The sequence below is a fragment of the Canis lupus genome, chromosome 25, assembly GCF_048164855.1.
Source record: "Canis lupus baileyi chromosome 25, mCanLup2.hap1, whole genome shotgun sequence".
Taxonomy (NCBI): Eukaryota; Metazoa; Chordata; class Mammalia; order Carnivora; family Canidae; genus Canis; species Canis lupus.
Genome location: NC_132862.1, coordinates 34,177,996 through 34,190,516, shown reverse-complemented (window position 1 = coordinate 34,190,516; position 12,521 = coordinate 34,177,996). Strand labels below are relative to the sequence as shown.

General features: G+C 37.2%; 1 protein-coding gene across 8 annotated transcripts in view; it reads left to right on the top strand.

Moving 5' to 3' along the window:
• BORCS5 (BLOC-1 related complex subunit 5) overlaps nucleotides 1-12,521 on the top strand; it is a 110,148-nt gene that overhangs the window by 76,378 nt on the left and 21,249 nt on the right. For all 8 annotated transcript variants that reach the window (XR_012017702.1, XM_072798993.1, XM_072798992.1 and 5 more), the window contains one exon: nucleotides 7,313-7,470. Coding sequence is in view for 7 of the 8 variants with exons in the window: in XM_072798993.1 (XP_072655094.1) it covers nucleotides 7,313-7,470 (158 nt within the window). In the remaining variant the exon portion in view is untranslated. The remainder of the gene's footprint in view (nucleotides 1-7,312; nucleotides 7,471-12,521) is intronic.

Below are 12,521 nucleotides of genomic sequence, written 5' to 3'. Positions count from 1 at the left end.
AGTTTTGATAGCACAAAATCATCCATTCTTTCCATGGTGCCTCTTCACTCTGTTCCTCCTTCTTGGATTGACAGCAAATAGCTTTTGGTACCTTCTTCCATAGGTCTGTTTCTGGGACTGTATCTTTGTCAGTTTTAGGGTAGTCCTTATAATTTTGTTAGGAGATTTTAGTGACCTGAAAAAATCCCCCATTTCTTGATTTCAGGCACTCCAGAAAACTTTTTGGCATTTTCTTATAAAATTAAATATGTGATTACCATGCAGCCCAGCAAGTGTAGCCCTGGGGCATTTATCTCAGATAAATGAAAATTGTTCATACAAAAACCTGGGCAGCACTATTCACAGCAGCTCTATTTTTAACAGCCCCCAACCTGGAAACAACCCAAATGCCCTTCAGTAGATGGATAGCTACAAACTCTGGTACATACATACCATGGAATACTACTTAGAAATGAGAAGGAACAAATTATTGATACATGCAACAATTTCAATGAATTTCTCATGTATTATGTTGGGTGAAAAAAGTCAATCCCCAAAGGTTACATATTATCCCATTTATAAAACATTTTTAAAATTTTAAAAATGGTGAACAGATTAGTGGTTGCCAGAGATTAAGGATGGGGAAGGGAATGAGAGAGAGGTGGATGTGGTTCTGAAAAGCAACACAAATCTTTGTGGTGATGGCACAGCTCAGGATCTGACTAAATATATAGTACTAAGTATAGTAGACATCTTTATCTGTGGGGGATACATTCCAAGACCCTCAGTGGATGCTTGAAATTGAATAGTACTGAACCTTATATATACTAGGTTTTTTCCTATATGTACATACCTATTATAAAAGCTAACTTATAAACTAGGCACAGTAAGGGATTAATAATAATAACTAATAATAAAATAGAACAATTATAACAATATACAGTAATAAAAGCTACATGAATGTGTGCTGTCTCCAAATGCCTTAGTGTACTATACTCACCCTTTTTTGTGAGGACATGAAATGTTAAAATGCCTACGTGATGAGATGAAGTGAGGCAAATGATGTAGGCATTGTTATATACTGTTGGGCTATACTGACCTTTTGGCAATATGTCAGGAGTATCATCTGCTTCTGGACTGTGATTGGCCACTATTGTACACAGGTGTGCATGCTCATGAATGCTCATACACACACACACACACACACACACACACACACACATATGAGTACAAGTAAAATGGGACATCTGAATAAGATCAGTTGATTGTATTACTGTCAGTATCCCAGTTGTGATATTGTATTGTAGGTTTGCAAGATGTTACCTCTGGGGGAAATTGAGTAAAAGGGTACACAAGATCCTGTATATAGGATCTCAATAAAAATCTCAATTAAAAAACTAAATCCCCATTTCTGCAAGTAGCAGCTTCACCAAGAGCTACTAGTGGAGGCCAGTTCAGCTAGAGGAACTGGTACTCTACTGTGCTGGGATTAGCAGTGGAACCCCTCAGGGACCAGGTGCTGATGGTGGAATGTGGGGGAACAGAGCAGTGCCTCAAGTTCAACCCAGCGCTGTCAGGCAAGATGAAGAGCTGAGAACACTGACTGCTGTTTCCTTCCAGATTCTCTGGGATAGCCCAGCTGGGTAGCCCACCATACAGCCTGTTGAAGTGTGGGTGAGGGGACTGGGAAAAGACTGATTTAAGTTCTAGTACCTTGGAAGTCAGTGAAGGTTTGACATTCGTGGTTAGGGACAGGAATGGGAAGGAGTTCCTAAGACCAGCTTTGCTGTGGGTGGGTTTATCCTGATATTGCCCAGCATGTGCCTCATTGTCATATTTATTTTGGTGTCCCTAATGCTGTGTCATTGGCTCTGGTATGAAACAGTGTGGCCTAGCATAGTGGTTCTCAAAGTGTGATAGAGTGACCCCTGAGATCCCTAGAACCCTGCTAGGGATTTCCTGAGGACAAAACTATTTTCACAATAATACTTACACATTTGCTAATTACTCTCATTCTCTTACAAATGTACAATGGAGTTTTCTGGAAGCTACATGTTGTAAAATCAACATGTTAAATGCAAAAGCAGATAAGAGAATCCAACTATTTTCTGTTAAGCCAGACATTGAGAAAACTATAAAATTTAAACCATGCCACTCTTCCCACTTTTTTGTTTTGGATACTATAGTTGCTTCTTTTAAAATGTTACTTATGTTAACATGTAATAAGGTTATTATTGTTATTTTAAAATAATAAGAATTTTCTTAGTTTAATTTTAAATAGGTGAATATTGGTATAAACCACATAAACAAAAATTTTTTAGGGTCTTCAATAATTTTTGAAAGGGTAAAGGAGTTCTAATACCAAAAAATTTGTGAATCTTTGGCTTGGCAGAAAGTACTTAGCCAAAAGTTGGTACGTTTGAGGTCTAGTCAACACTTTACTATGTGACTATATAAACAAGTCATTTAGCCTCTTTAATTGATTTTTTTTTTGTTACATAAATACTTATTATCTTGGTCTACCATACCTTAAAGAAAAATAAGTTTATATGAGAGGCTTTGAAAATACAATATCCTATAAAATGTAAGGAATTTAATGGTTATGTGACAAAACTGATGTTGGAAGAAAACAAAGAATGGGTTTCTGGTGCGTTAGCTGACATTCTATTTGCTTTTTCAGCTTTCTTCATTTTTGTGTATCCTCCTAACATGCTCCTTTACATTTTATTTCTGTTTCTCAGTTTTTCAAACAACCATTCAAAAAAATTGTTATTGAAGTAGGGTTGACATACAATGTTGTATTAGTTTCAGATGTACAACATAGTTATTCCACAATTCTATACATTACTCAGAGCTCACTATGAAAAGTGTAGTCACCATCTGTCACCATACAACATTATTACCATATTATTGACTATATTTCCTACTCTCTACTTTTGATCTCCATGACTTATTTATTTTATAATTGGAAATGTGTGCCTCTTGATCGCCTTCACCTATTTTATTCCCCCCCATGTCTCCTCTGGCAACCACCAGTTCTCTGTATATACGTGTCTCTCTTGTTTTTTAGATTCCACATGTAAGTGAAACCATGTTATTTGTCTTCCTCTGTCTGAATTACTTCACTTAGCATTATACCCTGTGGGTCCATCCATGTTGTCACAAATGGCAAGATTTCATTCTCTTTTTTAGGACTAATATTCCCATGAGTGTACAAGTGTGCGCACGCATGTGCCTTCTAGATGTATACATCCTCTTTATTCAACTATTGATGGACATTTGGGCCACTTCCATAATTTGGCTATCATGAGTGATGCTGCAGTAAACATAAGGGTACATATATCTTTTCAAATTAGTGTTTTCATTAACTTTGGGAAAATTTTCAGTAGTGGAATTACTGGATCATATGGTATTTCTATTTTTAATATTTTTAGGAACCTCCAAAGTGTTTTACACAGTGGTTGTACCTGTTTACATTCCTACTATGACCCATGAGACTACCCTTTTGTCTACATCCTCGCCAACACTTCATGTTTCTTGTCTTTTTAATACTAGTCATTCTGACTTGTGCAAGGTGATAATCTCATTGTGGTTTTGTTTTTTTTGTTTGTTTGTTTGTTTAAAGATTTATTTATTCATTCAGAGAGAGAGAGAGGCAGAGACACAGGCAGAGGGAGAAGCAGGCTCCATGCAGGAAGCCCGATGGTGGGACTCGATCCCGGGTCTCCAGGATCACACCCCGGGCTGCAGGCGGCGCTAAACCGCTGCGCCACCGGGGTTGCCCATCATTGTGGTTTTGATTTGCATTTGCATTTCTCTTATGATTAACGATGTTGAGCATCTTTTCCATGTGTCTATGAGCCATCTGTATTCTTTGGGAAAATGTCTATTCAGGTCCTTTGCCCATTTTTAAATCAAATTGATGTGGAGTTTTTTTGGTGTTGTCTAAGTTCCAATATCTTTCTTGGATATATTAGCCCCTTCTCAGATATATCATTTGCAGATATCTTCTTCCATTCACTAGGTTGCCTTTTTGTTTTGTTGATGGACTTTGTTTTTTGCTGTGCAAAAGCCTTTTATTTTGATATAGTCTCAATAGTTTATTTCTTTCCCTTGCCTGAGGAGAAATATCCATAAATATGTTGTAAGGCTGATATCCAAGAGATAACTATGTTTTCTTTTTTGGTTTCAGATTGCGCATTTAGGTCTTTCATCCATTTTGAAATTACTTTTGTGTGTGGTGATAAAACAGTGGTCCAGCTTCATTCTTTTGCATGTCGCTGTCCAGTTTTCCCAGCACCACTTATTGAAAAGACGGTCTTTTCCTCATTGTATATTCTTGATTCTTCTTTTGTAGATTAATTGATCAAATAAGTGTGGGTGTGTTTCTGGGCTCTCTATCCTGTCCCATTGGCTTGTTTTTATGTCAGTATGACATCATTTTGATCACTATAGCTTTGTAGTATATCTTGAAGTATGAAGTTGTGATTTGTTCTTATTTTAGAAGATTCCTTTGGCTATTTCAGGTCTTATGGGGTTCCATACAAATTTTAGGATTATTTGTGCTAGTTCCGTGAAAAATGCTATTGGTATTTTGATAGGGATTGCACTGAATCTGTGGATTTGCTTTGGAAAGTATGAACATTTTAACAATACTGATTTTTCCAATCTCTGCATGTGGTATATATTTCCATTTGAGTCATCTTCAGTTTATTTCGTCAATGTCTTACAGTTTTCAGAATTTAGGTCTTTCACCTCCTTGGTTAAGTTTATTCCTAGGTATTTCATTCGTTAAAAAATTTCTCTTATACTTCCTTGTAAGTGTATAGAAGTACAACAGGTTTCTGCATATTAACTTTATAACCTGCAGCTTTGTTGGAGTCATTTATTCTTTTAAAAAAATATATTTTATTTATTTATTTGAGAGAGAAAGTGCACAAGCAGGGAAGAGGGACAGAGGGAGAAGGAGATGCAAACTACCCCCTGAGCAGGGGAGGCTGATGGTGGGGCTTGATCCGCAGGACCCTGGGATCATGACCTGAGCCAAATGCACATGCTTAACCTACCAAGCCACCCAGGTGCCCCTCATTGATTAGTTAGTTCTTTTTTTTTTTTTTTTTTTGATTAGTTAGTTCTAAGCAGCTTATGGTTTCTATCATTTCTCTTATTAATATGATGTATCACATTGGTTGATTTGTGAATATTGAACCACTCTTGTATCTGTGAAATAAACCTCACTTGATTGTGGTGAATGATCTTTTAATGTATTGTTGAATTTGGTTTGTTAATATCTTGTTGAGGATTTTTTGTATCTGTGTTCATTAGCAATATTGGCCTGTAGTTTTCTCTTTTTTTTTTGTAGGATCTTTGGTTTTGGTAATGGTAATACTGGCCTTGAAGAATGAATTTAGAAGTTTTCCTTCCTCTTCTGTTTTTTTTTTTTTTTCCCAATAGTTTGAGAAGAATAGATTTTAACTCTCTTTAAAATATTTGGTACAATCATCTGTAAAGCCATCTGGTCCTGGACTTGGATTGGAAAGGAGTTATTGTTGTTGTTGTTGTGTTGTTTTTACCACTGATTCAGTTTTATACCAGGTAATTGGTTTGTTCAAATTTTCTATTTTTCCTTATTCAGTTTTGGAAGATTGTATGTGTCTAGGAATTTATCCATTTCTCCTAGGTTGTCCAAATTTGTTGGCATGTAAGCTTTCCTTGTAGTCTCTTATAATTTTTTATATTTTTGTGATGTCAGTTGCTAGTTCTTCTCCTTCATTTCTGATTTTATTTGAGTCTTCTCTCCTTTTCTTGATGAGTCTGGCCAAAGGTTTATCAATTTGTTTATCTTTTCAAAGAATCAGCTCTCCGTTTCATTGATCTTTTTTCTTGTTTTTTAATCTATTTATTTCCACTCTAATCTTTTCTTTTCACTCTAATCTTTATTCTTTGCTTCCTTTTACTAACTTTGGGCCTTGTTGTTCTTTTTCTAATTCCTTTTGATGTGAGGTTAGATTGTTTGAGATTTGTCTTGATTTTTGAAGTAGGCCTATTTCACTGTAAGCTTCTCTCTTAGAACTGCTTTCGCTGTGTCCCAAAGATTTTGGACCATTTCATTTCATTTGCCTCCATGTATTTTTTTTATTTCCTCTTTTATTTATTCATTGACTCATTGACTGTTCAGTGGCATGTTATTTAGCCTCCATATGTTTGTATTTTTTCCAGTTCTTTTCACATAATTGATTTCTAGTTTCATACCATTGTGGTTGGAGAAGAAGTTTGATAAGATTTCAGTCTTCTTAAATTTATTAAGACTTATTTTATGGCCTAATATATGCTCCATCCTGGAGAAAGCTTCATACACACTTGGAAAGAATGTGTGTTCTGCCATCTTTGTATGGAATGCTCTCTGTGTAGTTGTTGGATCAGTTAGATGGAGTGTGTTGTCCCAAGCCATTGATTTTTTTTTTTGTCTGAATAATTTATCCATTGATGTAAGCATGATATTAAAGTCCCCTACTCTTCAGCTTCTTCCTTATGCTTGTTAATTTTTGCTTCATGTGTCCAGGTGCTCCAGTGTTGTTGGGTGCATCAGTATTTATAATTGTTATAGCCTCTTTTTAGATTGATCCCTTTGTCATTATGTAATGCCCTGCCTTGCCTCTGGCTATAGTCTTTGTTTTAAAGTCAGACAGTCAGGGGTGCCTGGGTACTCAATTGGTTAAGTATCTGCCTTCGGCTCAGGTCACAATCCCAGGGTTCTGGGATCGAGCCCAGCATCAGACTCCCTGCTTGGCAATGAGTCGGCTTCTCCCTCTCCCTCTGTGATCTCTCTGGCTCTCTCTCAAATAAATAAAATCTTTAAAAATAAAATAAAGTCAGATAATCAATGTAATTATTTAAAAAAATTAAGTAAATACATCTTCCAAAGTTTTAATTCAAGAAGGGATTTATATTCCTAATACCTTGAAATAGCGTCATAAGGTCAGGATCTGTATTCTGGAGAAACCATTTACTAGTCACTGTGTGACATTAGGAAAGTTACTTAATCTCTCTGTGTCTTGAGTTTCTTATCTATGAAACGGGACTAATCCTACCTTACTTTCCAGGGCAAATATGAGTACCGAATTATTGCATATGAAACACTTTGCCGAGCGTTTGGTATATTATAGATGCTCCATAAATGATAGTTGCTATAATTTTCATTAGCGTATAACAAAAGATACAGGGTTAAATTTTAGTCTCCTACCTTGTCTTCAGTGATTAAGTTACTTATAAAACAAGTTTTTTCCACAGTAACTTCCATTTTATTTTATTTTTTTTTTTTTCTGTTTTGAAGGGCTATTGAGTGGCCAGACTTCCCCAACAAATACCAAATTGGAGAAATTGGATTCTCAGCAGGTGTTACAGCTCTGCCTGCGATATCAGGATCACCTTCATCAGTGTGCAGAGGCCGTTGCCTTTGATCAGAATGCTTTGGTTAAACGAATCAAAGAGGTAATGTAGTGTGGGAAAATAACATCACCAGCTCATTTTTGTGATTTCCTCTGACTCCCAAGTCCTTTTCTACTGGGCAGTAGAGCCAGTGATCCAAGCTTTATAGGAAGTAGTCATTTTCTGGTTTAGTCTTGACATCTGTCCCCATTGCCTTGATAGATTGTCTTTCCTAGCAGTAAAATCTAAGGATGAAAAGGAGTAGTCCAGCTCCATGGAATTTGAATCCTGGTTCACCACATATTTGCTTGGATAAGTTACTTCTCCTGGTCTCAGTTTGCTCATCTGAAAAACAGTAGTAACCTATCCCAAAGGTTGATTGAACATTAAGTTACTAATACGTTTTAGTTAGTATGTAAAGTCCTGCCATACTAATCTGCTCTAGCTAACATTGTATCTTTGAATGGACTTTAGCGGTTTCCTATGTGTAATATATATTTTGTTTCCCAATAGAGTATCAGTTGTTTGAGAGCAGGAACCTTGCTATCTTTTTCAATTATTTTTTCACAGTATGAGGACATGAAAAGCTAAGTGGTTTTTACTGGTTGAATGGAAACAATTATACCTATTTAGCCCACAAAGTTTTTCTGAGGGAAGGTGCAAGATAATTCCTGTGAAAGTACTTAGAAAACTAAAGTGCATGGTACAAATGTTTAGTAATTATTAATAAAAAAAAAAAGGTACTTCTGTCACACACCGAAATATATCATTGACTGGGCTGCTGCATGGCACAGCTCTGTAAGCACTAGGGTATAGTACATACATTTTCCAAAGTTTTCAATAAAGAAGGGATTGAGATTCCTGATGCTTTGAAGTAGTATCATATAAAGAAAAGGTCAGGAGTTCTGTCTTGGAGAAATCACTTATGTTAATGGCACCTCCTAGAGTTGTTTAACAAAATAGTCCTGGTCATTGAGTCAGCGTGAGAAGGTGAATATGAGGAAATACACAAGTAAAGCATTGAGCATCACTGCAGATTCATTAACAGTTAATAGCAGATGTAGTAAATCCTTGAGATTATAAAGTTGCTGCTAGTTATATTGATACATTTAAGTTTGCCAACACCTTAAATATTTTACTACTTACCTTTCATGAAATGTATACATATATGATTCTCTCATGGTTTAAATACTTTTATTTAGGAGAGCATTCCAAATTATTATTTCATATTGGTTGGCATTGTTGTGGCCTTTCAAACATTACAAACTTACTTTACTATGTTATGTTCTACAGAGATTTAAATCCCAAATGTGACTATGTATCAAAACCTCTTGAGTTTTTTATTTGTTTGTTTTAATGCTGAGTTTTCCTCTCCCACTAGGTCTAGGATGTGGTCTGTCAATCATTATTTTAATAAGCTTACCGAATGATACTGAATCCATTCTCCATTACCTGGGATTTGGGAACCACTGGTCTCTAGAGCACTGTTTTCCACAATAAATTCTATAAAACTACTCCCATGTGAAGAAGGTCAATCTTTTTGCATATTCCATCACCACCCTTGGAAAGTCACAGAGCATATTATCTTTTTTTTTTTTTAAGATTTTATTTATTTATTCATGAGAGACAGAGAGAGAGAGGCAGAGGGAGAAGCAGGCTCTATTCCGGAAGCCCGATGTGGGACTCGATCCCAGGACTCTGGGATCACGCCCTGAGTCAAAGGCAGATGCTCAACCGCTGAGCCACCCAGGCATCCCACAATGCTTATTATCTTAAAAGTTCTTAGATTGGGGTGCCTGGGTGGCTCAGTGGTTGAGTACTTGCCTTTGGCTCAGGGCATGATCCCAGGACCCTGAGACTGAGCCCCGTATCAGGCTCCCTGCTCAGTGGGGAGTCTGCTTCTCCCTCTGCCTCTCTCTGTTTCTCTCATGAATAAATAAATAAAATATTTTAAAAATAAAGTAATTAAATTTAAAGTTCTTAGGAATCTTACAATAAAGAAAACTGGTACCAAACTTATTTGACCTAAGAACCTTTATTGTAGGTAATATCTTATAGAAGTAGTATCTTTATTTTTTTATTATTTTTTAAAGATTTTATTTATTTATGATAGACATAGAGAAAAAGAGAGGCAGAGACACAGGCAAAGGAGAGGCAGGCTCCATGCCGGGAGCCCGACGTGGGACTCAATCCTGGGGCTCCAGGATCGCGCCCTGTGCCAAAGGCAGGCGCTAAACTGCTGAGCCACCCAGGGATCCCCAAAGTAGTGTTTTTTAGAACATTATTTGGGAATTGCTCTTGCAGACACAAGACCTTATCATTTTTGATTATTGTGCTAGAAATTAACTGTGATGTTAACTCTTAGAAGATTTTAGAACAGTAAATCTATTTCATAATGCTTCTCATTTTCTTTTTGAAAGATCCTTTAGTCCATTTCTATTGTTTTGTAGTTTAGGAAAGTATAATACAGAAAGATTAAATGACTAGCTCAGCGTCAAAGAGCAGGTATTTAGTAGCTTGTTATACCAGATAGAGCTCTTATTATACCTCATTTCCAAGATTCTCGAGCAGGATTTCTTAGCCCTAAATGTGTGTTAGAATTACCTGGGAATTTTTACCTCCAGTATATATGACAAAAATTTTTACATGCACACAATGAAGTAGACAAATATTGTGAACCTTCATGTACTCATTGCCCAGCTACTCACTACAGGCATTGATTTGTGTAAGGTCTTGTTTCATTTATATCCACACTCACTCCCTGCCACCTCTCCAACTGATCTATTTTGCAGTAAATCTGAGGCATATAATTTCATTCAGAAATATTTAAGTATATATCTTTTTTTTTTTTTAATTTTTATTTATTTATGATAGTTACAGAGAGAAAGAGAGGCAGAGACACAGGCAGAGGGAGAAGCAGGCTCCATGCACCGGGAGCCTGATGTGGGATTCGATCCTGGGTCTCCAGGATCGCGCCCTGGGCCAAAGGCAGGCGCCAAACCGCTGCGCCACTCAGGGATCCCTCTTTTTTTTTTTTTGAGAGAGAGAGAGAGAGAGAGAGAGCTCACAAGCCCCATGGGGGTGCAGGGAGAGGGAGAGAGAATCATTTTTTTTGGGGGGGGAGAATCTTAAGCAGGCTCCATGGGGAGCTCAATCTCATGACCCTGACATCATGACAAGAGCCAAAATTAAGAGTCTGATACTGAAGCTTAACCAGCTGAGCCCCCCAGGTGCCCCTAAGTATGTATCTTTAAAGATAAAGGACTCTTTTTAAAAACTTTTTAAAATGTGAATTAGAGAAAAGTCACAAAAATAATCTAAAGAGTTCTGTGTACCCTCACACATTTTCCTCTAAAGTGAGCATTTTACAGAACCTTAGTACGATGATCAAAATTAGGAAATTAACACAGTACCACACTATTAACTAAGCGGAGACCTTATTTGAATTTCATCAGTTTTTCCACCAAGAAAGGCTTTCCCCAAATACAGCTGTAATGCTGCTGTCATACCTGAAATAACAATACCTTAATTTATCAGCATAGCGAAGTGCTTTTAAAAAGTAACTGATGTATGGGTCTCACTCTAAACCAGTTAGATAAAAGTCTTTGAAGAGTGGTGAATAGGAAGGGAGGAAGCTAGGCTTTGGTATTTATGAAAGTGCTCTAGATGACATGTAACCAGGACTGAGAGCCATTTAACAGATTTAAATTTAACAGAGTTAAAATTGTTTGAGGAACTTTGGGATTCACTTTGAGCGATCAGTAGTTACCCGGGATTATTACAGATCAGAGAACAGTACTCATAGTACGTGGTACCTTGGTAGTTTTCCTAAGGTGAAGGAGATGAGCACTGTTTTAAGGTTTTCATTGGTGACTTGGCATCTCTGTTGGTAAATGCTAGCAAACGCTTCAAACATACACATCCATCTGTGCTCACTTCCAACCTCAAGGTTGAAGTTAGTCACTTCCAAATGAATAAAGCAGAGGATGTAGTTTTGATATAACACCAACTCTCTAATATTATTCCAGATGTTTCCTGGAAATTTGGTTGCAAGTGTGAGGAAGTAACATAATGCTGTATGTGTTGAAAAGTAAGGAACTTAATAACCTTGGAGAATATGTATTAGTGGAAGTGTAGAACCTGGATCAACCAGAGACTCATAAAGTTACAGACCTGCAGTCACTTTAAGTTTGGATCAAAGGGAAACATGGCTAGAACTGTTCTGATTCAGATAAAAGAAAATCAAGGAGCTAGCTAAGCTTTCCTGTTCCTAAATTTGGATGATGCTCTTGAGTGAAAAGTCTGTCTTACAAATTGGTGTGTCTGAGAGAGGAGTAGAAGATAGAGGTAGCCTTCCTTCCCAGAGAGCCTTGTAATGCACACTGACCACTAGTTTCTTTATTGGTTCCTGGGTGACCCCTCAGCCAACAAGCATTGCTGAGCCACTGTTGCAGACCTACTCAGTGTGAGGTTTCTTAGAGGTTACAGAAAAAGGTGACAAAGTGCCTGCTTGCTGAGAGCTTAGTCTAAGTGCAGGAACAAAGATATGCAGGACACTAGTAGGAAAGATAGGGCACTATTGATGGAGACTGCTAAATCATGGTCCCTAACTGAGGTGCTATACGAGTTAAAGATCAGGAGCAGGTGAGGTTCAAGCTAACTTATAAAGGGAAATCAAAGTTTAGGAAATGAACGGAAAATAGGAGGAGGGAGCATTGCTTGCTACAGGAACAGCTTGGCAGTCTTAGAAGAAAATTAACTTTGAGGCTTCAGGGGACAGTGAAGAAAGTAAACTTGTTAAAAAAAACTCTAACTCTGCATTAAGAGCCATGGAACATTGGGGAGTTCAGAGTACCATAGAGACCTGGTCCAGCGCCCTCATTATTTAGATGCAGAAATTGAAGCCTAGTAGAGAGGGTGAGCAAGTTATCCAGGGTCACAGAGTGAGGTAGTGGCCAAAATTATGGAATGAAAAGTGGTTGAAGATCATAGGAAGGTTTGGTGTTTTATTTTGCAGATAGTATACTTGAACATGTTCACAGGTTGATGGAGAAGAGACAAAAGAGATCAAAGATGAAGGATAGAAGAGGTCTTAGAGCAGGGTTCCTGAGGCA